Source organism: Pteronotus mesoamericanus, unplaced genomic scaffold (genome assembly GCF_021234165.1).
Source record: "Pteronotus mesoamericanus isolate MK-2021 breed Mesoamerican mustached bat unplaced genomic scaffold, CSHL_Meso_final contig_25, whole genome shotgun sequence".
Taxonomy (NCBI): domain Eukaryota; kingdom Metazoa; phylum Chordata; class Mammalia; order Chiroptera; family Mormoopidae; genus Pteronotus; species Pteronotus mesoamericanus.
The window spans coordinates 21040152-21067838 of record NW_026555105.1 but is presented as its reverse complement, the minus strand read 5'-3'; the positions used below and the strand labels follow the sequence as shown (position 1 = coordinate 21067838).

General features: G+C 37.1%; 1 protein-coding gene across 2 annotated transcripts in view; it reads left to right on the top strand.

Moving 5' to 3' along the window:
* The window catches only part of CSNK2A1 (casein kinase 2 alpha 1), a 47001-nt gene that overhangs the window by 4017 nt on the left and 15297 nt on the right, over positions 1-27687 (top strand). The window contains exons 2-3 of one of the 2 annotated variants that reach the window (XM_054573928.1): positions 23432-23650; positions 25705-25816. In XM_054573928.1, coding sequence (XP_054429903.1) covers positions 23550-23650; positions 25705-25816 — 213 coding nt within the window. In that variant the 5' untranslated portion in view covers positions 23432-23549. The other variant, XM_054573929.1, reaches the window with a different exon arrangement.

The following is a 27687-nucleotide window of genomic DNA, read 5'->3' as shown; positions in this document are numbered from 1 at the left end:
ACAATCAAAATAAGCTTGGAAACAGATTACTCCCAGTTACCAGCAAGGAATATAGCCCTGTGGACACCTTGATTTGGGGCCTTGTAAAACCCTAAGTAGAGGACGCACCCACCCAAGCTCACCTGACTTCTGACCTGTAGAAACTGTGAGATAATAAATTTGTATTTTATGTTTCTGGTAATTTGCTACAGCAACAATAGAAAACTAATAGAATGGTTTGGCTGATTTTGTTTAAGAATCATTGGGGGATTATTTTCTGGAGAACAAAGGAGGCAAAGATTATTCTATAAAGTGATTTGGTCCTGGAAGACTTTGCGGAATGATGGGATTGAATGGAACCTATATCTCTTCCTTAATATTAAAGTATCCTGTTACTGTCCTTATATGCAATTTGAAGGGGCTACTTGACCAGCTTAGTCTTAATGTAGATTCCAGAGCTATAAGGCCATTTTAGTAGGATTTCTATAAATTAATTATTCTTCCATGACTATAATAAATGTGTTGGGTAAAAGATTTTATTTACTTATTTTTAGAGAAAGGGGAAGGAGGTGATGGAGAGAAACATCAATGTATAGTTGTCTCTTGTGCTCCCCCAACTGGGTACCAGGCCCACAACCCAGGCATGTGCCCTGACTGGGAATTGAACCAGAGACCTTTGGTTCGCAGGCCAGTGCTCTAGCCACTGCAACACCCACCAGGGCTCTTCATTAATTTTAATTTTTAAAATTTATTTTATTTTTTAAATGATTTAAGTATTTGTCTTTAGAGAGGGGGAGAGAGGGAGAAAGACAGGGAGAGAAACCTCAATGTGGTTTGCCTCTTGCATGCCTGCTACTGGGGACCAGGCCTGCAACCCAGGCATGTGTCCTAGACTGGGAATCGAACCAGCAACCCTTTGTGTCGCAAGCTGACACTCAGTCCACTGGGCCACACCAGCCATTGGATGGATAAAGCAGTGAGTTTGTGACAACTGTTTAAAGACTTATTTTCTGTTTTGTTTTATTTTTTAGAGGACATACAAATGGGTGATTGTTTTTATGAATTGGTAACCACCAGTACGTATAGTGATCTGTCCTTTCATACCTCCCATCCCAACCCAAAGGTGTTGTAAGGTCTTTTCTCCCTGACATTGTCATTTGAGGTTAAGAGTCATATTTGGAGATCATAATTGCAGAGGGGAGTCTAGCTTTTAAGAAAAAGTAGTTTTTGTTCTTCAGCCTATTGAATTAGATTCATAAAATGTGGGCTCTCAACTTTACTGAGGGAGACTTCAGAGAATGGAGGAAATGAGACTGTTTCTTTTTGAATTAGTTACCTGATTACAAAATTAGAGCATTTCAGAGTATGAAAGACTTTTGAGATTATCGTTGGACTTCTGGGTTTAGAATAAAGGAAATTGGGTCACGTGAAGGTTAAGTGGCTCAACCAAGTAAGTATCTTAGCCCTAGAGCTGGCCTAGAATCCTGGTCCAGGCCATGGAGATTGATGGCTTTTGAACTGCAAGTCCTGGAATAATGTCCTTTCGTTAGAAGGTTGGTGAGATGCCATTGGAACTTGACTCTTGTTTACATCAATTAGCCTGTGGTAAAATTAGGTTTCCTTTTTTTCTTTTTTTAAAAACCCTCAGTTGAGGAGATGTTTATTGATTTTAGAGAGAGAGGAAGCAGAGGAGAGAGATTAACATCAATTCATTGCCTCCTGTACTGGCCCTGACCTGGAATCAAACTCACAAACTTCTGGTGTATGGAACGGTGTTCCAGCCAATTGAGCTGCCTGACCAGGGCAAATTTGGGATTCCAGATGTGTCATTTCACTTAAAGTTGTGACTTACAGGTAACAGTAAGTGAGGACTTGCTATATATCCCTGTGCACCAACCACTCCTTGCCTTGTCCTTCCAGATTTTACCTTGTACAGGTTATCTCTCTGTGCCTCAGTTTCCTCATGGGGTAATTGTGAGTATTGATGTAATGCATGTAACACATATAGCAAAGTGCTGAACACAGTAAGTGCCCAAAAGATGTTAACTGTTATAACATATTATTGTTGTGACAACTATATGACTTTTGCATAAATATTACAGTACAATTTGTGTAAGTTCAGAAATTAAGAAGTGATATGATTTGGCATTCGATTAGGTAAGGACTTAGCGTTTTAAGGTAATAATTCCTGTAATAGTTGATTTAAAATGAGAAACTGGATTTGGTCTTGGTCTGTCACAGTTCATTGGGTGACCTGTTCATTTCACAAGAGTATTAGTGTGTTCATACACCTAAATTTCTTTGAACTCCTAAGATGGATAATTTCAAAAGTAGTGTATCATTTAATTGTTTCTTAATAGAGAGAAAACTAGGCCAGCTCGTTTTTCAAATGAAGAAATTCCTCTAGGATTATTAAGGAAGTGCTGTCATTGGAACAAAGGATATATTTACATTGGGTTATAGACAAGTGGCAGTTTTTCTTAAATATCTGGTATGCTCCAGGGGAGGTATCGGCAGACTTAGTTGCTGACCAAACTTTTTTCACACTATAGAAATCGAGTCTTTTTAAAAGTTTAAGGTGAATGAATTCACAGTAGCATGCTAGGAGTGGCATTTCACTTATTTCTACAAATTCTATGTCTTAGACATAAGACACCTACTTAGCAACAGTTGCTATGGTGGGCAAGCTTTTTTTACATTAGTGGTGACAGTGTTTTCTTGCATAGAAGATTCCATGTTATCTGAAGTGAGGGGTTTGGGGTTAAATACCAGGGTATACTTAGAATAATCTTCTGTAATTTTATGTGTGTCACATCTTAACTACTTTTATATTGGCCACTTTTTTTCTTTTTACACTTTTTGGTCTTGTGGATTTTTCTAAATTTGTTGTTCGCTGCAACATTATAATCTGCTTGGGTCCTGGTGGGGTTGCTCAGTTGGTTGGAGCGTCATCTCTGTACAGCCGAAAGGTTGCGGGTTCTATCCCCAGTTGGGGCGTGTCCTGCATAGTTCCTTCTCAAAATGATGTCTGTCTGTCTCCCTCCGCCCTTCCCCTTTCTCTAAAATCAATAAGCATATCCTCACATGAGGATTTTTTTTTTTTTAATTATGACTGATGCATTAATGGGCATTTCTCAATTTAGTTATCTTGTTAACATTCTACAAAATTTAAGAAAGCAACCTTGTTAAAAATGAATTGGTAAATTATTTTCCTAAAGAAGTGAATCATGTTATATTACAAAGTACAAAATAGCCATTTTGGGTTATTGAATTTATAATCTATGAGTAACAAGAGATGTTACTCATTCGACAGACTCCTCACTCAGTGCCTACTCCATTTCAGAGAGGTGCTGTGCTAAGGATCTCTAAATTGTCCCTGTCCTCAAGTTTACAACTGAGGACATTTTGTGATAATTATTATTCCACAACTAGTAGTTTTCTGAGAAGTTTTCTTATGAATACTCCTATTGGCTTTGTATCTCAGGTATAGTTTCTGAAACAGCTACAGAAATTTGGGGCAGGGAGTGGAGAATTTCTCATTCTTAATGGATTTCTTCAACTGACATCACTTGGTGTGTGGCGGGGCGGAGGGGGGAACAGAATTGCTGGAAAGAACTCCAGCTTTGGAGTGAGGCAGACCAAGTCTGGGGACCGTTACTTAATGTCTCTCAAGCCTGGATTTTTGTCATCTAAACAATTGAGATAACTACTTTGGACAGCTTAATTATTAACCTGTAAAATGGGGGTTCGTAGTACTTAGTTATTAACCCTCACAAGTGAGGGTTAACAACTAAAGCAGCAGATAATGTTATCTCAGGGTTACTGTGAGGATTAAAGGAGATAAATTATGAAATGCTGGGTACCTGACTAATGAGTTTTTACCCTTTCCTGTCAGTGACAATGTGTTCATTGTCAGTGCTGCTACTCTTTTTTCTTTATTTTCATTTTCTGCTGCCAGGAGTTCTTATTTTTTAATGAGTCCTTTTGACCTGTATTTCCTGTTTCTGGTGTGGCCTCCTGATTGGGTGCGGTACCGGATTGCTGCTGTTTAGGGGTGGGTCATTATGTAACTCAAGCCCAGTGTCTGTTACTTGTGTACAGTGCATATTACCAGAGTAGTCTTCTATCTTCATGAACGTTTGGTTCTCTTGCTTCTAGATGGAGAAGTGAATCCCATCTCAGATTTGGGGAAAGTTCAAAGTTTGCTCACCTGTAGTCTTGTGAACCTGAATCAGAGGTCTTATTTCTCGGTGGTTCTTTGATTGCAGTTTGGGAACTAGTGCATCTGTATGTTAGGGATGTATTTGAAGAACTTTATCCCACATTGACATCATCTGTATGTCCTGTTCTCTTAGGTAATGCACCAATTTGCTTTCTTATTTGTTCTGTATTCTTAAGTCACACACTCCTTAGGTAGAGAGGGAACCTGTCTTTATCAGTAATTTTCAGTAGTTAATGTGTTCTTTGTGTTTCTGACTCATTATATAGCATGAATACAGATAGCCATGTGCCTTGGAGTTTTTCTTCCATCATGTAAAACCTGATTTTTATACCTTAGTGGCCTCATGGAAGAGAATAATGAAGACTTCTGATTGTTGCAACTCATGAGCTCCACCCTTCACCTTGCCTCCACATTTAAATCAGTCCATTTCATTGTATTTATGATAGGCTGTTATTGAATCAATGTTCAGAATTAGGGAGAGTTGAATTAGTGAAAATCTACTTAGATTTGAAATCTAAGCAGAGTTGGGTTCAGATCTGGCCCTAGCCACTTAGTAATCCTGTGACTTGGTAGGTCATTTAACTTCTGGACATGTTTATTTCAAAAATGAGATTGTATGTTCATAACAGGCCTGTCTTATTAGAGGCATTCAAATGATAGCAATAATTATTATATACATAAATACTCGATTATATTTTAGATTACTCTAGGTCTCAACTGAAGTTTTCTATATTTCGCTTCTAGAAAGTTGTGGTCAATGGAATAAAGTGTCAGATTGTGACTTTATTTTCCTGTGTTGCCTGGTAAAAATATGTACAATATCATCTTTTGCAATCACTCACTATATTCTGTATTATTGGAGAATGTACTGGACTCAGGCTTCTGTCAGGTGTTTGAGGTAGAACTGTATTAATTCATATCAAACTGCTTGGGTTTTCTTACAGTGCTTCCCTTCATTAGAAGACCTCCCCCTCTTGCTATATTATTTATGTAACATCGGCAGTTTGATTCCTTTTCTCATTTAAAGGTGGAGAAATAAAATTCACACAGAGGGTCCAACTTTTTTTTTTTGTTGTTACTCCATACTTGCTGACTTGTTTTATGGAAATGCTTGAGTGTTTTGCCTTTTAAAATAACAACGTTATCAACTTTGTCAATGGGAATAAAAACAGAATGCTCAGTGATATGTTAGAATTATAATGCCTTAAATATCCTGTAAGTTTAAGCAAGCAGTAACTTAATGAGTTATCAGGTGTTACTGTGAATGTTTATATTCTGAATTCAGCTCTTAGCAGGACCAGAAAAAAATATATTATTGGCTTCAAACAGGTTGTTTTCTTGCTTACTCAGTGTGCACTTGGAGTCTTGGAATTTGAAGGTCAGAGTGGGTTAGGGGAACTGTCAAGGAGCCACTTGTTAACCATTTTTACCTGTATAATTTTCTCTTATTTAAAAAACAAAAACACCACAACTTATATGACATTGATAGATAAGAAATAATGTTCTTGGCCATGTTTACCACGTAAATTTGAGACAGGAAAGGAGAATCATAAAGCAGAGGAAAAAGCTAATTTTTTTGGCTTATTCTTCCAAGTTAGGGTTAAAAGGTTTAGTTCGTTGTTTTGGGATTTTTGTTCCATGACCTCCAAATACATGTTCTCTCAAAAGAGATGGTTGCTTATTGGTGTCATATCTGGACTGTACTCGAAAGGTGTGAAGATAATTGCATAGCTCTTGAATTAAGGGGAGTTACAAAATAGTTTTCTCAACCTGCGTGGATTTTGACGTTTAGCTTATGGTCTCCATAGGTCAGTTAAACAGCAATTTTCAGCCAGTGTACTATATCAGAAATTACAGGTGTTTGGAGATACTGGTCCTGTCAGTCCCCTGGTCACCTGCGGCAGGGTACAGGGCATCCAAGTCAGTGACCAGGTCCGAAGGTCTTTATCATTTATTCCAGTGTGCAATACAAATATTATTTTCTCTTTTATGTTTTCACTTTTTAAAAGGCTGGGAGCACTAATTTAAAAAGTTCAGTAATGGTATCTTAACAGTTTTAAGATTCAAGAGGCCACCAGTCTTAAAATAATCTTAGCTTTAAGTTCAGAAAAGGCCATTTTTAAGTATCTCTCTGACCCTTAAGAAATTCTCTTTTTATGTATAATTCAAGGGATATACTTAAAAATGTAAGACACTAAATGATTGAAGTTTGAACACTTATGAAGAAATTCAAGTTCTTATTTTTTAAATAACAATGTGAAGCAAAAATACAGTTCCCTTGTGTAAACTCAATGTCCTCACCTGACTGACTGTGGAGCTGATATTTTGTTAATCATTCATCAAGCTTGGGGCTCATTCTAGAACATAAATAGAAGCCAAAGATACATTGTCTCCTTCTCTTCCTTCAGGAAAGAATATGGTATACTTAGTTTAAGAAATTTAATTGTTTAATAGTTGTATAAATTAACAAGTTAACCTTTTAAAATGGATGTTTTACAATGTTAAAAATGTACATTTCCTTTTGTCTGACTCACCAATTCTTAATTCTCCTGGGGTTTACAGATTCCTCTGAGCCCATAATAAAAGCTAGAGACCTTTTCTTCAAAAAAAATGTACCTGCACATACTACTTGGTACCTACTTACAAGGGGTTTATGGACCTCTGATCTCATTGATGAACTCCATTTTCAGTGTCATAATTTGTGTTGTCCAAGTAATAGTTTTCCCTCTTTATTACTTTTAATACTTTAACGTTTGCCTGATTTATCATTTGTCACAATATTCTTTCAACAAGTATTTCTGGGCCATCTTCTACATGTCAGTGGTAGGCTGCTGAGGATACAGTTTTTTCTATCCTTCGAGCTTTGTTCAGTTAGATATGGGTGTGTAAACAGTGCCGGGGCAGTGCTAGGTGGGAGAGGTAAGCCAGGAGTGCTGCGGCGGTGCGGGGAAGGGGCCTTGACCATTGGAATTTTTCCATAGATCCATTGTCAGTTCTGTATTTCTTTTCTTCTTTTTTCCTTTTTTTTTTTTAAGGTAAGATAGATGTATGTATGTATGTATTTATAGACAGGAAGGGAGAGAGAATACCATTGATTGATTGTCTCTCATAGGCTCCCTGAGCAGGAATCAGACTGGCAATTTCACTTTGCCAGACGATGCCCAACCAACTGAGCTGCATGGGTCAGGGTGGTTCTGTATTTCTTAACTGACAAAAAGCGTATTGTGGCCCTGGCTGGTGGGGCTCAGTGGAATGAATGCAGGCCTGCAAACCAAGGGTTGCTGGTTCAGGTCCCAGTCAAGGCACATGCCTGGGTTGCGGGCCAGGTCCCCACTTGGGGGGGGTGTATGAGAGGCATTGATGTTTTTCTCTTTTTTTTCCTCCCTCCCTTTTCATCTCTCTAAAAATAAATAAATAAAATCTTTTTTTAAAAAACCCAACATACTATGAACTGCTCCAAGGTGTTTTTTAGAGTTTCTAATTGGACTAGTAAAGGAAACTTAAATCAAGGAACAAATAGTCTTTTTTAAAATTCATTTATTTTTAATGTTGTTCTATTACAGTTGTCCCCATTTTTCCTCCCATTGCTCTCCCCTGCCCTGTCCAACCTCTGCTCCCAAAGACAACCCCCACCCCATTGTCCCTGTCTTCCGGTCCTTTGTACATGTTCTCTTTCTTTCCCCTGTTACCCCCGCTCCCCTCCCCTAAGGAACAAATAGTCTTAAATTAAGATCTTTAATGTGCTTGCCATTGCATGTGATAATGCTGAACATTTTATTTGCCCGTATTTTTTCTCAGTTACCTTTTTAAAATGTCGGTTTATTTATAAGTTTATATATTTAGTGTAGAGCAGGGATTGCTAACTCAAATATCTACAGGAGTTGGGCCAGTAAGCTAAATTAATAGAATTGTCCAGGTTTACCTGTCTCATTTCCAGTGGATGGGTTTTAGAGTCCATTGTTGGATAGCTCACTAGATCAGTGATTTTGTCAGTGCAGGAATATAGAATCATTGGTACCAGACAGACGTTGTCTTCCTTTTTTTTAAGAAACTGAGGTTAGTGTTGGCAACTAAGTCACACTATCACAAAATATTTTTTAATCCTCAGCTGAGGATATGCTGCTCATTGACTTAAGAGAAAGAGAAAGGGGTAGGGAGAGAAACATTGATCGGTTGGTTGCCTTGCACAGGCTCCCCAGCAGAGGATCAAATCCACAACTCTTTTAATGTACAAGATGACTGACCCTCCGACCAATTAAGGCACCTAGCCAGGGCTATTACAAAACATTGTAACACATAATTCACCTTAATAGCTGATTCATTTTCTAAAAACACTGTTAAAAACTTGTATAGGAATGTTTGTGGCTGCATTATTCGTAATGGCTGAAAAGTGGAAACCCGAATATCCATGAACTGTTGACTGGATGAACAAAATGTGGTATATCCATGTGGTGTATTTAGCCATGAAAAGGAATTAACTACTGTGAATAAAACTACAACATCGATGAACCTTGAAAAACATGCAAAATGAAAAAAGCTAGACACACAAGGTCACATGTCATATGAGTTCATTTATATGAAATGTCCAAGATAGGCAAATTCATAGAGACAGAAAGCAGACAAGTGGTTGTTGGGGAAAAGGGGCGGGAGGTGTGAAAAATGACTGCTATAGGGTATTGGGTTACTTTTGGGGGGTTGGTAATGTTCTAGAATGAAGTGGTGGTGATCACACACTGTGAATATACTAAAAATCACTGAATTGTACACTTAAAATGGTGAATTTTTTTAAAGGGTGAATTTCATATTACATGGATTTTACCTCAATTTTAAAAATTAGGAGGGAAACATTGTGTGAGACAAATAGGACATAAATGTTTGCTGTAGAACAGAATGAATAGGCTGTGAATCTAAAACAGAATAGTTTTAAATCACCTCTCTGTGACATTGTAGCAATTACTTTGATATATTTGCCTTCTGTAAAATGGGAATAATATTCCCTAGGTCTTGGAGTTGTTAGGTTTAGAAGTAATCAGTATAAATCCCAAGAAGCAGGGACTGTCTTACCATAAACATTCACATACATTTATAACTGGAAGTCAGCCAGTATTTGCCACCCTCAGTTCCAGCCTGTGTTTTGTTGGCAAGTTTAGGATGACCTGCATGATTAGTTATTGCTTATCCATCACCTCAGGAAGTACAGTTGTTATCTTTGTAATCTACCTCCAGGACAGTAGAGGAAGGGGTGGAAGAGAATAGTATTTCTTATATTCTGTAGATTCTTCACTGTAATCAGACAGGTGAAGTGACAGATCCAAAGTCATATTTGTTCTTAGTGGCTTCAAGGTTCATGTCTTTCAGTAACAGTACTGAACCTTTTCTGTAGCTCTATCAAAGATTTTTGGGCACTGTGCTCATCACATTGGGTAAATCACACAGCCTCATAAAAGCTTATGGCTCCAAAGAGGCATCTTTCACACATTGACTGGTTTCACATCTCTTTGGGAAGTGATAGTATGATCTTTACCTCTGGTGTTAATGTGTGTGATAACATTTATATGTGAGACTGAAGAGCATCTTTAAAATCAGCTGCAGATTAAATATCCACCATACAGCCAAGCAGCTTTTCTTAATTTTGAACAGAAGGACCATATGCAAGCAAAGTTAGTTTTTGCCCAAAATATTGTTTACTACTGTCTTGATATTCAGTTCTTCAAACACGTATGGAACACCATGCTAGGCACTATGATAAATACAGGGCATACACTAAGAGAAATAAGAGTCCAGATCTTTGAGCTCATTATCTGCTAAGAGAAAAGTGTATAAACAAAATACATGTGATGAGATCCGGCTGGTGTGGCTCAGTGGACTGAGTGCCAGCCTATGAACCAAAAGGTTGTCAGTTTGATTCCCAGTCAGGGTACATGCTTGGTTTGCAGGCCACTTCCCCAGTGGAGGGGGCGTGTTAGATGCAGCAGATCTATGTATCTCTCACATGTTTCTCTCCATCTCTTTCTCCATCCCTTCCCTTCTCTCTAAAAATAAATAAATAAAATCTTTAAAAGAAAAACATGTGATGCCATAATGAGTATGTGGAGGTGCTTTGGCTCCAGAGGAAGTGCTTTCCTATTTTGGAAAGGAGTGGAAAGGCCTCATCTGGATGTAAACTGATTCTTGAAGAGTGAGGAATTCCCCTAGCAAGCAGAATTGGAGGGCATTGTAAAGGCACAGGGTGGGGAATGAGGGGAGGAGTATATTCAATACTCACTTGCTTAACATTTACAAAATTTGTAACTTTTTAGTAACTTTTTTGGAAGTGTTAAGTTGTGCAGTAGAAAGACATTAGTAAAAGGCGAAAGATTTATATGATCTGAAGAGAAACCAGAGAATGAAAGATGTTAGGATAGAACAGAGGTTGTAAAGTGATACCCAGTTACAATACTGATTGAACTGGTTATGAAGTGTTCAGGGTTTTCTTTTGTGAATGTGTGTGTGTCAGTCAGTTTTGGTCTTTCCTCTAGGAATTTCAGATTTACTGGCATAAAGTTGTTATCCTGTGTTTAATTATTCAGTGTTTTAGGGCACAATGTTTTGGGATTTGATAGGATTTTTTTCCCTTTTGTAAATTGAATTTTTACAATTAATATACAAAAAAATTGGTTCTTTGTGTTTTCAGTTTTATGAATTATAACACACACATGTTGAAGTAACCGCTGTCACAACCAGGACACTGAGCCCTTGTTAGTCACACCAAGTCTCCCACCCCTGTTCTCTGGCAGTTTATTCTGTTCTCAGTTAATATAATTTTATCTTTTCAAAAATGTTATATACAAGGAATCAAACAATATATAATATTTTGAAACTTGTCTTTAAAAAATGTTTTAAATTATGTTTTATTGCCCTGGCTGTGGCTCAGTGGACTGAGTGCCGGCCTGTGAACCAAAAGGTCGCTGGTTCATTTCCCAGTCAGGGCACCTTTTTGGGTTGCAGGCCAGGTCCCCCATAGGGGGCATGCAAGAGGCAACCACATCTGGATGTTCCCCTCTCTTTCTCTGTCCCTTCCCCTCTCAATAAATAAATAAATAAAATTATATTTTATTGATTATGCTATTACAGTTGTCCCATTTTTTCTCCCTTTGTCCCTCTCCATCCAGAACCACCCACTCCCTCAGGCAATCCCCAAACCATTGTTCGAAAGCATGGGTCTTGCTTAGGTTCTTTGGCTACTCCATTTCCTGTACTACACTTCACATCCCCATGGCTATTCTGTAACTACCTATTTGTACTTCTTAATCTCCTCACCTCTTCACCCACTCCCCCATAACCCCCTCCCATCTGGCAACCATCAAAATGCTCTCCATAGCCATTATTCTCTTTTCTTGTTTCCTTAGTTTATTTTTTAGATTCAGTTGTTGATAGATTTGTATTATTTTGCATTTTATTCATAATTTTGATCTTTTTCTTAAATCCCTTTAACACTTCATATAAGAATGATTTGATGATGATGAACTCGTTTAGTTTTTTTTTTATTGCCTGGGAAGCTCTTTATTCGCCCTTCGTTTCTAAGTGATATCTTTGCTGGGTAGAGCAATCTTGGCTGTAGGTCCCTGCTTTTTGTGACTTTGACTGTTTCTCACCAGTCCCTTCTGGCCTGCAAAGTCTTTTTTGAGAAACCATCTGAGTCTTATGAGAACTCCCCTGTTGGTGACTAGCTGTTTTTCTCTTGCAGCCTTTAAGATTCTCTATCTTTAACCTTTGGCATTTTTAATTATGATGTGTCTTGGAGTGGGCCTCTTTGCATCCATCTTATTTCTTTCCTTCACCAAATTAGAAGTTTACTTTCATTATTTTTTCAAATATGTTTCCAGTTTCTTGCTCTTTCTTTTCTTTTTCTGGCACTCCTATGATGCGAATGTTGGACGGCTTTAAATTGTCCCAGAGGCTGTTTACACTACCCTCATTTGGGGGGGTTTCTTTTTTCTTGCTGTTCTGATTGGTTGTTTCTTGCTTCCTTATGTTCCAAATCATTAATTTGATTCTCGGCTTCATTCATTCTACTGTTGTTTCTCTGTAAATTGTTCTTTATTTTAATTAGTGCATCCTTCATTTCTGACTGGATCTTTTTTATGCTCTTGAGGTCTTCACTAAGTTCCTTAAGCATCTTATAACCAGCATTTTGTACTCTGCATCTGATAGATGCTTATCTCCATTTTGTTTAGTTCTTTTTTGGGGGGTTTTCGTCTGTTCTTTCATTTGGACCATGTTTCCTTGTCTGCTCATTTTGGCAGCCTCCCTGGGTTTGTTTCTGTCTATTAGGTAGGGCTGCTCTGACTTGACTCCTCACCTCGGTAGTGTGGCCTAATGTAGAGGTGTCCGGTAGTGTCCAGTGGCACAGCCTCCCCTATTACCCAAGCTGGGTGCTTGAGGTGCACCTTTCGTGTGGGCTTAGTGTACCTTCCTCTTGTAGTTGGGCCTTGATTGCTGTTAGCAGGTCATGGGAGGGATTTACCCAGGCCAGAAACTGGCCACTTTCAGTTGGCATACTGCTTTTGAGATTCATAGAGGTCGTATCAATGGTTAGTTCCTTTTTATTGCTAAATAGTATTCCATTGTATGGGTGGACCACAATTTATCCACTTAGTTAACAGTCTTTGATTATGAATTGAGCTTCTATAAATGTACATATATGGACTTTTATTAACATGTTTTTATTCCTCTATAATAAATAGCTATGAGTAGCATTCTGGGTCACATGAAAAATGTAATTTTATCTTTATAAGAAACTGCCAAACTGTTTTCTAAAGTGCCATAGCACATTGCATTCCCAGCAGGAATGAATTATGTAGTTTCTAGTACTCTGAATCCTCTTCAGCTTATTGTCATTTTTTTTCACTTTCTAAAATATTTGCCATTTTAATAGATCTATATAGTGTATCTTATTTTGATTTTAATTAGACTTCCCTAAAGATTAAAAATATTGTGCATCTTTTTATGCTTCTATATCTTTTGTGAGGTGTCTTCAGATCTCTTGCCCATTGTTTGGGTAGTTTTCTTGTTGAATTACTTACTATAGGTACAAGTCCTTTTTTAATACAAGGTGTGAGGTTTAAGTTGAAGTTCCTAATTTTGCAGATGGATATACAGGTTTTCCAAAACCATTTATAAAAAAGATTAATTGAACTTTTCTTTTTCTTTTCTTCTTTTCTTAATTGAACTGCCTTTGTACCTGTGTCAAAAATCAATTGGCAATATTTGTGTGGGTCTTATATCTGTACTCTCCATTCTGTTCAATTGATGTTACCCCTTCGCTAATACCGTGCTGTTTTTATAACTGTGGCTTTGTAGTAATTTTAAAATTAGTGTTATTCCTCTGGCTTTATTTATTTTTTTTAACTGTTTTGGTTATTCTGGTTCATTTGGGTTTCTGTTTTAATCCAGTCTGTCATAGTGTTTGCCTTTTACCTGGATAATTTATTTCATTTATATTTTAATATAAGTAGCCATATTTCTATTTAACTTTTATCTGTGTCTTATGTTCTATGATTTTTCTTATATCATTCTTTGGATTCATTTTATCATTTAATTCTCCCCTTGCTTTCTAGTTTGAAAATACATGGTATTTTTGTCCTGTAAATAAACAGCCATCATAGATATTATAACTTGGAACCATAACATATCAAAGTCTGTTGTTAGTCAATGTCAATGTTTATTCGAACTTTGACATAAATTTTCCTCTTTCTTGCTCCTTCTTTTCTCTTTCAAATCAAACTTTCCTAATGGGATTATGTTCTTTTTCTTCTTTTTTTAGAGGTATTTACTGGATATAGAATTTTAATTTGGCAGGTTTTTTTCCTCAGCACACTGCGGGTATTAAACTGTCTTGGCTTCATTGTTGCTTTTGGAAAAATCAACTGTTCTCATGTTGCTCCTTTGAATGTAAACTTGTCTTCTCTGTTTGCTTTTCAGATTTCTCCTTGTCTCTGTTCTTTTCTGCTATTTTGTTACATATTGTGGATTTCTTTTTATTGGTCTTGTTTGTGATTTGTTGGTTTCTGGAATGTGATTGTATCTGGTTGCTTCTGGGAAATTCTCAACCATTGTAACATTGCCTTTGTTCACTCCGTTTTTCTTTTTATTGTAATACCTATTAAAAGTATATCAAACCTTTCACAGAATTATTCCTCTCTTATTTTTCCTTTGTTTTGATTTCTCTGCTACACTGTGGATAATTTCTAGCCTAGTTTTTAAAGTATCTTGTTCCCTGCAGATATTTAGAAACATCTTATTCCTATAAGCATAGTTATTTCATAGTTTGAGTCTGATTAAGATCGGAAGTTTCTGTGGGTCTTTTCTATGGTCTGTTCTTTTTCTGTGGGTTTTTACTTTGGGGTCTTCTTCTTCAATGCATAGTTGATTACAAGATGGATGTTGTGTTTGGAAAATTATTTGTAGGAATTGTTTAAGGCCCGAACATATAGGAAGGTACTTTTCTCCACCAAGAGCTTACTCATGTCAGGCATCTGTGGACATTACGGGTCCAGGGACCACCTTAAAACAAGCTTCAGATCTGATATTCCCTCCATAAGGCTGTAATACTTGCTTGGACCTTCCACTGCCCCAGGCCCGAGCTCCATTCACTCTCACCCTATGGTTGTAACTGAAATCTCAGCTTATTCTGGAGGGATTCTCCTATTCGATTCTTCATCTTATGAGAACACTGGGCTTTGGTTTCTGTCAGAACAAAATTTTTAATTTTTAGGGATCAACAGACTCTTTGGGCTTGCTTATTACTTGCTTGCTTCTATGGGTTCACTTTTGGCTATAATTGCTTACATTTTTTTTTAAGAATGAGAGACAGAAAAAGGAAGAGGGAAGGAGGAGGGGTGGGGGGTGAGTGAGTTAGTTTAATCCATTCTTTTTAGTTCACATTGGGAGGGTTGACCCAAATAAACTAGCCACCATTACCGAAAACAGGGGTATTATCTGCAAAAATCTTGGTTTCTTACTTTGAAAACTAAGAAGCTCTAATCGCACTTTTAAGGATCATCTACACCCCCTAGTTACTTGTCCTTTCTAGGCATTTTGCTCTGCAACGTCTGCAGTAAAACTAATTGTGTGAGGAGTAGAGAAAGAAAGAGTGAGATCTGAATTGCAATAATTGTGAATTAGTGGTTCTATTTTTTTCTTTTAGGCACACAGAAACAGGCAAGTAGAATGCACCAGTATTCTCCAAATCAGATATAAAAAGGCCGCTGGTCGGATTTGCTTCTTTATAGGGGATAACAAGGTGTGCCAGCCTTTGGCAGTTTTAGTGTCAAAATTACAGGTGTTAAAAATTCTTAACTTTCTTAAAATATTGTGCTTTACAATTTCTTGTTTTAGTGTTCTTCACCTGAATAATTCCTGTGCATTTGTCAAAATTAAGTGTTATTTTTTCCCTGACAGCTTTTCCCCAGGCTGGTAGGTGACTTAAATTCCCTTCAGTGCTTTCAGAGCACCTGGCCTTATTTCATTTAAGCACTGATCACTTGGGATTGTAATGGTCTTCCTGGCCACAGGCACGTTTCCTGGTACATAGTAAATGGTCAATAAATGCTTATCGAATGGACATTCTACTCTTGATTTAAAAGGAGAGTATTAGAAATGAAAGGCAACTGTGGACTTTTGAGGCAAGCGTTCCAGGTAGTATTAACTACTTAAATCCTTTTTTGTGTTCATATGGCCTTCTAAACAGTGCCACTTTTGAAAGGGGAAAAGGTAAGTTCATGTGACTCAGTATTTGTCTGCTTCTATAACAAAGCATGAACATACACGTAGTTCCGCTGCTTCTTCGGAGTTTGTTCCACAAATCCTGCTTCTCTCCTACTAGTACGTGCTGCCTGGTTGCTAGGAAGAATTCACTCCCTGCAGCAATGCTTAAAAGGTGGTGTTTTCCTCATACAACTGCTTTTCCTCTCAACAGGCAGTCCTAAATCATGCAGTAAATGCAATATAAGCACATTCTCATTCTTTGTGATAGAAATCTTTGTCCTGTCTGGATGATTGAGATCTTGCTCATTCACAGTGGATGAGCTAGGGATGGCAGGAGGACTTTCTTCTTTTTGAAGATAGCGACCCTAATAAACATTAGGGTCATAAGAACTAATAAAATTGTATTGCAGTTTGAAAGTGGACTTAACTTTTTAAATTTTAAGTTCCAGAATAATCTTTACAGTTCTACTACTAGAAAATTAATCTATAAAAGTACATTAGAACAAATGACTAATCAACTTGTACAGTTTTCTAGTATTAGACCATTTACTAGGCTCTCGCGTTTTAGTTGTCAGGTTGAAAAATAGAAATCATACAGAAGAGATTAAAGGGAGAGACTGGCTGAAGAGGGCAAGAGAAGTTTTTCTTGAAATTAATTAGTTCTATTATGTTTCATTTTTGTCAATAAATTTCTGATTTTAGCAGTGTATATTTTAACCTTATTGTTTAAAGGAATTTTCATTTCCTTGCATTTTATAAAGAATAGGTCAAGCAATGAAATAAGTTATCCATGTAATTGGCTTTGGTTATAAGTATGTTCTGACTTCAGTAGGGGAAATTTTTTTGAGAAGATAATTTGTCATAGTTGATGATAATTGGCTTCTGTTAGGTTAAGCATTGAACAAACAAAACTTAGCCATGCCTTCAGAGTCAGTCTGAGAGCTTTTGAGATAGAAATAGTGGTCTGAAATTGTTAGCCACTGACGTTACATCTGCTTTTATGCAATTGCATGGGAACAGTAAGGATTAAGTAAGGTTATTTTAAATGGAAGTTATTGGGAAAGGTAATACTTTTTGATAAGTTAGGTTTTCTTGAGGCATGCAGGTGTGAGGGACAGTGAGAAGGAGAATTGACCTTGAGGATATTCAGGATTCAGGCACTTTTTCAAACTTCAAATAACTATTATAAAAATTGCTAAAATAAAGTTTCTCCACTATTTTCTTAATTTTTATTATTGTTGTAGGGAAAGACAAATCTTAATTGTGGCCCTGTTGTTTAGTAGAAGAAGCTATAATATTGGGAGGAAAAGAGAGCAAAGGGAACAGTTACTCTAGAACCCTTGAGTTGATCTTTTAGTTCCCTCTAGTGTTGTACCAGATGGTAAGTGTCTGGGGGCACTCTGCCTTTTGGAGACAACCTCATTCTTATTTTATTTTTTAAAAATAAATGAACATTACCAGTGTTGCCCCAATAAATTCAATTAAAAAGGAAAAAGTAAAAATAATAAAAGCAAATTGGCATTGATTTGATCAACAAATACTTGCTGTGCATCATACAAAGTGCAAAGCCTTCGGAAAGTAAAAAGATTTCACATAAATCTTGACTTGGGGGCGCTGTGGGTCTAATAGGGAAATTGAGGTTTGATGACTACTGTAAATGAGGTTTAGAAAGTGATTTAAATTCTGTCGGAATGAAGACTTGAACCCTTATTAATCAACTAGCTTGACTTTGCATCCCAACTCCATTTCTAGTGGATATTCTTGGTCAAGCTTCTGAGCTTATCTGTAGATGAGGGAAAGAAATGCCTGCCTCAAGGACCTGCTGGGAGGTTAAGATATTCAAAGATGAGAAGCTTTTTTAGCTCCAGACTTGGGATATTTAATTTCCTATTCAGTATCCTTTTTGATGTCTCAAAGCCATTTTAACCTTAAGTAAAAAACCTGGCTGGTGAGTTCTTTTCGAACATGTTTTCTATTTCCATGAATGGCATCAGCAGTCTATCCAACCAGAAATCTAACTCACCTCCCACTCTTTACCCCATTATCCAATCCACCCAGAGGTGTTATTTTTACACCATAAATTTTTGTTCCTCATGTTAGTCCATTTACCTCTATTGCTAACAGCCCTTGGTCAAGTGTCCGTCATCTCTCTCACATAAGTGACTGTTAACAGCCTTTTGTCCGTCACTAAATCTATTCTCAGCCTGTCCCATAACCAGCCAGTGCAAACGTTTTAAAAACATACATGAGTCACTTTTCTGATTAAAACTCTTTGATGAATTTCCATTATCCTTAATCTACAGATAAAGGCATATTTGTCTCACTATGCTAGGTCTTGCTCATTTTTATATTCTGAAGGCCTGGCATAGTACTTTTTTGTAGTACTCATATATTTAAGGGATGAACAAAGGAAGGAAGGTATGAAAGAACCAAACCAGTAACTGAGAAATTTAGGCTGTTCTTTTATTTTGTTCATGTTAAGCTGCATGTCACTATACATAAAGGTTTAAAGAGGTAAGAGTGAAATACTATTTTTGAATAATGTTTATCTTTGATTACTTCTCTTTCCTATCTTTTCACTCCTCCTTTTACCCCCATCTCACCACCCTTCCTTCTTTCTTTGCATCATTTTATTTATCTGAAGTTGCTGAGCTCAAGAACCCTGTTATCTTCTCCCCATATAGTTACTGAAGGCCAGCCATTTGAAATCTGTGAATGACTTACTGTAAGCAGATTATTTGGTATGTATGACAGTAATGTGAAGCGGGGAGAGGAAGGTGTGCAAAACAGCTAGTTGTCCTCCTAGTGGAGAATCAAATCCACTAGTTCATAAATTAAGTACCAGGTAATGAAGCATAAAAAACTGTAAGGGCCAGTCAAACAAGTACTTGAGAATCTTGAGTTTCATTAGTGAATAGTCTTGCTCTGCTCTTCATGGCTAATGCCAGAGCCTTGAGAGAGCAGAGGAAGACTTGGCTAGTAAGGCTGTGATACATGGGCTAATAAATGGGAGTTGAGGGATGTTTTCCATGTGAGTCAGGTGGTTTCCAGGGAAAAATGAGGCTTCATTTTGTAATGTCATGTCCACCCATGAGTTGCCCCTCAGAGGCTGGGAGTTAATGACAGCTTCTATAATTTTTGTGTTTTAGCAAAAGCTAAGAATGAAGACTGGCCCTTTAAAGATAGGTTTCTTCATATTAGTTTTCACTAAGGAGCTTTGGTGTAATAATAATTTACATGTGTTTGGTGTTTCTCAGCCCTTTCTGGAAGTTGCCTCATTTGATCTCCTCAGTCTGCTAGTGCAGTTAGGCAGGTTTTATAAGTGATGAATCCAAAGATGGAAGAAGCCCAGTAGAGATCCTGTAGCCAATTAGGGATTTGAAACCAGTTCTCCACTGCTTGTTTCATCACCCTGTTGCATCTCATCCCAGTTACTAAATTTGTGTTGATTTTACAAACTTCTTAAGCTGATAGTAGAAGGGCTTTGAGATCCACAGGTAAAGAGTGTCTTACAGGTTTAAAATGTCAAGCAAAAGAATAAAATGCCTATAAAGGAATATGGAGACCAAAAAGGAAGATACTTTTTTTTATCAGAGAAGCTAAGAATTTAAAAGTTCGGTATCATTTCATTAAAAGTCATAAATAATCTGGTGACAGTATTTCTAGTGGTTTCAGCTGTTGTCTATACTGTTCTGGCTGTTCGCATGTGTACACATGGACGCACCTTTACCCATCTTTCTCATGTCTCACTGTTGTAAATGCAGGCGTATAGCCATCAAAAAAAGCCGGCAGTCCTATGGCACAAAGGACCTTGTTACTTGGGAAGAACAAAGGTTACAATAAAAGTGTCTGCTTGGTATGTCTGTGTGTGTTTTTTACACTTAACCAGTATTAAGTAAAGAAATTAGATTACCATCACCCTGGTTGTTTTATAAAACCAAAGAAAAAATATTTGGAAATAATTTTTAAAACTGTTTTGGTTGACTTTTTAGTAAGTACTTGAACAATTTTGCTGTTTTATGGCCATTTGAATTTATACTCAAAGGACCTCAGAGTTAAAGTGTATACTTGTGGGACTCCAGACTTTAACAGAGGCAAGTTACAGGAGTTTTGTGCATGGGAGAATTCATGAATAGGTAATACCTCGCTGTTTTGATCTCCTGTATTAAAGGGGGAGTATCACTGATTGTGTTTGATTCACTTCCCAGTACAGCATTAATCCCCATCCCAGTCTCTTACTCATCCTCTTAAAGCCTTAAGCCACTGAAACCATGGTCATAGGAGTCATGTCTTCTGGCATATCTTTTTTTGTGTATGGTAGTTAAACTCCAGCTTAAATACAGCATTGGAAAACATGCAGTTGTCATAAATACGTCTTTGAGAGCTCTCAAATAGACATAGTTCTAAACAGCTTATATTCAGTAACTTATTGACTCCTTACCACAAACCTGTGAGGTAAATACATTTATCCCCATTTTAATAGTCTGGTTGAATGTCAGCTCCTCCAGCTCTGTCTTTTGCCGAGTAACTTAACCTTTCTTTACTTCAGTTTCCTCATCTGTAAAATGGGAATAACAACTTTCTCACCATTTGTGTGGTGAGGATTAAGTGAAATCCACATGCATATCTGGCTGACACATAATGAATATTTGTAGATGTCAGCTGTTGTTGTCCTACTAGTTTATGATTACATGGCAAAAAGAAATCCCTGTCACAAGAACCAGAGGTTTGGTTTCTGGTCCTTGCTCTGCTGTTAAATATGTGATTGTGGGTAAACTTTTTTCTTTCTGGGCCTCAGTTTTCTTATACTAATTTTATTTTAACCTTTTATTTGGAAGTAACTTCAAATTTACATGAGATGAAAAAAATAATACAGATATGACACCAGAGGTATATACAACAGGAAACAAAATAAATTGGGCTTTATCAACTTTAAAAGTTTTGTGCATTAAAGAGCACTGTCAACAGAATGAAAAGACAACTAGTACAGAGAAAATGTTTGCAAATCATATGCAGGGTTGTCCAACCTTTTGGCATCTCTGGGCTACACTGGAAGAAGAGTTGTCTTGGGCCACACATGAAATACATTGTGACACATAGTCACAAAAAAACTTCCTAACGTTTTAAGTAAATTGACAATTTTGTGTTGGGCGGCATTCATAGCCATCCTGAGCTGCATACAGCTTGCAAGCTGTGGTTTGGGCACCCCATAGGGATTAATAGCCAGAAAAGATAAAGAACTACAACTCAACAACCAAAAAAAAGAAACCCAGTTAAAAAATAGGCAAAGAACTTGAGTAGTTCTCTCCCCAAAGGAGATAGATAAGCAGCCAAGAAGCACATGAAAAAGTGCTCAGCATCACTGATCATAAGAGAAAGGCAAATCAAAACCACAGTGAGATTCCACTTTACACCATTAGGATGGCTGCTATAAAAATGCTGGCAAAGATGTGGAGAAATTGAAACCCTTGTGTATCGCTGATGGAAATATAAAATGATGTTGCCAGTGTACAAGAGAATATGGTGGTTCCTCAAAAAATTAAACATAATTATGTGATCAGCAGTTCTACCTTTGGATATATACCCAAAATAAATGAATAAAAGAGTTCAAGAATTCTGAAAAATATTTGTACATCTATCACAGTGTTGTTCATGATACCCTGAAAGTTGAAATAACCCAAGTGTCTGTTGACCAATGAATGGATAAAAAATATGGTCTGTATATACACAGAAGTATTATTCAATCTTAAACATCTTGAACACGTACATACTAAGTGAAGTCAGTCAAATGTAAAAGGTCAAATAATCTCATTCCACTTATATGAGGTACCTGGAATAGTCAAACTCATAGAGACAATAAAGTGGTGGTTACAAGGAGCTAGGGGGAGGTGGAAGTTGATGTTTAGTGGGTACAATATTTCAGTTTGAGGTGATGAATGATTACAGAGATCAGAGGATGTGATGGTTGCACATGAAGTCAATGTATTTAATGCCACTGAACTATACTTAAACATGGTTAAAGTAGTAAATTGTGCGTGTATTTTGCCATGATTTTTAAAAATGTATGTTTCAACAAATTAATAAAGAGAATATTTGTATTTCCTTTACCCAGATTTACCTATTGTAACATTTTACCACATTTGCTTTATCATATGTGAGTTTATACTCTTTTTTTTTAATTGATTTTTAGAGAGGAAGAGAAACACTGATATATTGTTCCACTTGTTTATGCATTCATTGGTTGCTTCTTGTATGTGCCCTGACCAGGGATCAAACCTGCTGCAGCCTTGGCATATGGGTCGACGCTCTAACCAACTGAGCCACCCAGCCAGGGCCAGAGTGAGTATACTCTTGAGTATACCTTACTTACCATCTAAGTTCCAGTTTTGTCATTTGATCTTGATAGTATTGTCTTTTAATAGCATTTCCCACCCCCCCTCCCGTTCAGGATAGGGTAGGTCATGTATTTAGTCATCTTGTTTTTTTAGCCTTCCTTTGTCTGTTATAATATTGATGTTTTTGAAGAGCACATTGTATGTCCCACACACACACTTTAAACAGAATCTTCCTCGTTTTTTGTTTGTCCAGTGTTTCCTTGTATTTAGATTGTGGTTACAAAGTCTTAATGAGAAAACTGCATAGATGATGATGTGTCCTCCTCAGGTTTTGATCTCTGGAGACTCAATACATTTGTAATTAAATACAGAGTAACAGAAATCAACAAATGCTATAGGAATCTCAGAGAATGTTTAAGGAAGACATCATAAAGGAGACTTAGTTTACCAGTTTAGTAGAAAGCATATTTCTCAAAATTTCATGGACTTTTTTTTAAATTTTGCATTAGTTCAGCTTACTGTTTTCTATCAGTTTTTATTAAACTTGTACCTATACTAAATAAATTAAGGGGAAATTACTAGGTTTTATTTTTAAATTTAATGCAATCAAGTGTATCTTTCAAATAGTGGTCAGGGTCAACTGATAATTACGTAAGATTCCCCAAATGGTTTGGATCCATATAAAATGATATTGAACTTTGATGTGTGGGAACAAGTCTATATTTCCTTCTTTGTTTTGTCAAATTAATTAGAGTTGGACTGGTGGTTTGTACTCTTTGCTTTGCCACCATTCCAGAGCCTTTCAGTTGTAGAAAGCTGCAAAAAGAAAAGTACTGTTTTTGGCAACTTTCTGTAGAATGTATAAATAGTAGTAATGCTGGATCTATTCTCAATGCCATTTTTCCCTTCCAGGCTATCCAAACTTTAGCTGAGGAGGTAACAAGTTACTTTGCAGAATAGTGTTTGGGCTAATAATAGGTGTTGTTGTATGCTAAGGGAAACACTAACAGCATTGGTATATATTCTTTGATTTAATAGGTAGGCGAGCCAAAGGTAAATTTAAAGCCATTGTTGTAAGTTGATTTTTCTTTCTTCCTGTATGCTTTTAAAAAATGATTCCTGGGCCCTTGTGCATTTTGTTTTGCAGTTTGAAGAAAAGCATTCTGAAACAAAGTCTTATACCCCTCACTCCCAGCTGCCTCTGGACACGGTGACCGCCAGATCTCCAAACATCAAGTTCAGCTTTGTTCGCCAACCTGTCTGACATGTCGGGACCCGTGCCAAGCAGGGCCAGAGTTTACACAGATGTTAATACGCACAGACCCCGGGAGTACTGGGATTACGAGTCACATGTGGTGGAATGGGGGTAATTGTTTCCTTTTACTTCACTATACTCACCCAAAGGGCTTGACTCTTGTGGATTTGTTGAGTAATTTATGTCAGGAAACCTCTCTGGCTGTGCATTTATAAGCCTCAAGATTGAAGTCTGATTTGAGTTTTCTTCTTCAATGAAGAAGCAAGGTATTGCTTTGACAAATTAACAGTTTTGATGGGCTTATTTAGGAAACATTTCAGTCGTCTTTCCTCTGATTTATATATTCTCTATACAAAGCTGATAACCAAGAGTTACCTGTCAACTTGCTTCAGCTAAGGGCTTTGCAGTTAATAGACATCGAAAACACCAAACTCTTACATAAAGTGTTTTTGAGGTCAGAGAATGTTCTCTCATGATTCTAAAGGATGAAACAGTTCTCCAGAAAGGTGTCCTCTTTCTAATCAGAAGCAAAATTAAACCCTAAACATTTGCCTTTGTCATGAGACTAGGCATGTGTAACAGGAATTCAGCCCAAATTCCATCTTGAACAGTTGCGCTGTGCCTGAACAGCTGCCTTTGCCCTCCGGATTCTCCGTGCAGTCTCATTTGCGTGTTTGCATTTCTCGTTCCAACATGGTATATGTATTTAATTGATCAGGTCATACATTTTTGTGATAAAAGCATTTTGACATTCAAATGCAAAAGAAAACCATTTGAAAACTTAGAGGCTACGTTTTATATCTGTCCACATGTGACTTCCATAGTGTGTAAGTGGACAAATATAGACTCCCAAAATTGTTGTGGGTATATTTTAATCATATTTGGGTACGTTGCCTCTGCCCGAGAAGGCACAGTGTGCTTTAAAGATAGTGTCAAGAACCAGTGGTACAATACCAATAAATGTTGCCATTATTGATAAATGTAACAATTTTCCTTATATCACAGGCTTTAGGATCTAGAATACCTCTGTGTCTTACAGAAATTTCAACTACTCTATTCAAATTGAGTATTTTGCACTTAGTTCTGCTAAAATGGCACTAAATACCCCTTTTGAGTTTTTGGTGTGGTGCTGTCTGGTTGCTTGCTTTTGTTTTCTGTGCCTTCCCACAGGAGGAGAACTCAACCAGAAATAAGAGTTCTCTTCCCCTAGACCTGCCTTGATTATTAAGTTGTTCATTGTTGTTTCTACCTTTGCCTTCTCTGTTCATTTACTTTCTTTTTAGCTGCTTGAGGAAAATGAATGGCTGACTTGTTACATGTTGGATTCTCAGTGTCTCCAGCCAGGAATAAATAGAATTTAGGCCTTACTAAATGGACCATGTTTGTCATTGTTTAGAGAAAAGTTCTCTAAGTTGTAAGGAGAAGCAGAGAGAGAATGTTGGCATGTTATTTACTTACTTATTTATTTATTTTTACCTCTGATGTTGTTTAGTGGTCGTAAAAAAAATACAGGCAAAAGTAGAGGAAGGGACCCACTAACTGTGGTTCATTATCTGTAGTGTAGTTTGCAAAACTCCATTATATGGACTGCCTTCAGGGCTTGCCTTGATGGACAGGAGGGAGGTCAAGCCTATATATTTGAAAGCCATTTAATCTGCAAAAAAAAAAGCGCCCATTAAAAATCAGCTGCTCCCAAAATGTGCTTAATTGAAATATATTTATAACATGTATTTATTTCCTGTTAAGCGCCATCACTGGGCCAGGCAACGGGAGATAGGAATATATAAAAATTACTCTCCAAGGGAAAGCTGTCTATTGTTGGAGGCAAGCATACGTAGTAGATCCTAAAACAAGTTGTCTGTGTGTGGTATGCCAATAAAGATGTAAACAGTGTAGGATTGAAAGGCTTACATTTTTCTAATTCTAGGATGTGGAACACACGCATGCACATGCATGCACACACATACACATTTTTAATTGGCCCAATTAAAAAGAAATACAAAGAAACCAACTTGGGAATTATTTGAAATACCTCTTATTTCTTTTATTCTTACTGGTACCTCTTATTTCTTTTCTTCTTATTGGTAATAGAATTTTATAAGTTGAATTAGTGATTGATAATTTGAACTTCTGAAATCATTATGACTTTGACTCTTTGTTCACAGAAATCAAGATGACTACCAGCTGGTTCGAAAATTAGGCCGGGGTAAATATAGTGAAGTATTTGAAGCCATCAACATCACAAATAATGAAAAAGTTGTTGTTAAAATTCTCAAGGTTAGTACAAGAAGAGAGAGATTGTAATTTCAGAGATATTGGAATTTAGATTTGTTCTAAGTAATAGTGATGCCTTTTTAAAGTAGCATTTGAAAGTGTTTTTGGAGTGCTTCAGTACCTCTATTGTGTCCTCTGAAATTAATAGAGATTACCTTTATATGACAGATCAGGAAACGAAAGAAAGAGAAGTGATTTGACATGAGTCATACAGCTAGATTGTGGAAGAGGAAGGGAATAAAGGTTTAGTCTTCTCTCTGAGTCTAATACTGATTTGATTGTCTAATACTGACTTTCTCTATTTTTGGTTATATTTCATGCTTTTGTTTTTAGTAGATTGTTACCTTTATTATGTAAGGATGAGGATTTAATTTTGGAGGGAGAGGAGCATGGATGTGCCAGAGAAACATCTATCAGGTCCTCCTGCACACCCCTAACCGGGGACCTGGCCTGCAACCCAGGCATGTGCCCTGACCAGGAATCAATCCAGCAGCCTTTCAGTTTGCAAGACAAGGCCCAACCAACCCAGTCACACCAGTCAGGGCATGGCTCAGTGTTTTTAAAAAATACTCTACAGATTCTGATTCAACAAACATAGGAGGATCCTGGGAATCTGTGTATTAAAAAAAATCCAGGTTATTGATCATTGAAATAACCACTGATCTTGTTAGTGAAGAAATGATAGTTACTTAAAACAATTTTCAAGAATTGTATCCAGTGTGTCAGTAGTCCAAAGTGACTAGCTCCCCTAGGGAAGAGCCGCATGGTCTGACATGGTAGACACAGGTCACACGTGGCTGTTGAACATCTGAAATGTGGCTGGTCCAAACTGAAATATGCTGTAAGGATAAAATATACTAGATTTAAAAGGCTTATTTAGTATGAAAAGAAAAAGGAATATAAAATTGCTCATTAGTAATTTTTTATATTGATTTACATGTTAAAATAAGGCTTTTGAATATGTTTTGTTAAATAAAATATATTACTAAAATTAATTTTGTCTCTCTTTTTTTAAAATGCCTATGCGACTTGCATTATATTTCTTTTGGACCAGCACTTTAGACTATTTAGGAGGAAGGCTTTGTGGAGGAGGTGCAGTTGGACCAAAGCCCTCCTCAGAAAAATGAAAAGCATTTCTGCCCCAGGACAGATGTGGAAATGATGGGTGAGGAGAAAATGGGGGACTGTATGGAAGATACACTCAAGGGGCTCTGCAGAGTGGTCTTTTTAGAATGGAGAGAGGGGAATACTGATCATGAGGCTAGACAGATATTGTGTCCCGGTCATATTCTGAGATCTTTTCATATATTTCATTTGGTTTTTGAAACAATCTTATGAGGTAGGTACTCTTTTTGATCATTTTACCCATAATTAAAGTCTTTGGTTATGTAACTTCCCCATAGGTACAGAACCAGCAGGTAATGAAGGTAGGATTCGCATTAGGCAGTCTTAACGTCAAGGCCCACGTTTAACCCACAGTGTGCTGCGCAAAGATGGTTTGGCCATCCTTGATCTTGGTCCTGTTTCCCTCACTTCTGTTGGGTGTTTGTAGACTTACAGGAAGGAACAGAAAGCTCATGTTTCATCCTAATTGGTAAAAGATTTATCGAGGTATACCTTAGTACTATTACCATTTATAATCCTACTTTGTATAGTTATAAAAAGTTAACATTAAGACTGATGATTGGAATTAAATGCTAATTCTGCAGAGGAGATCTGGTCTTTGGAATGGAAAACTTTTCTTTCAATTCAGCATTTGCTAAGTAACCTACAGAGTGCCTGGCACAGGGCTAGGAGAAGGGGATTCAGAGATGAGTCTGACACATTTCCTTCCTTCAAGGAGCTCATAAGTAAGCCATTTATGTATTACATTA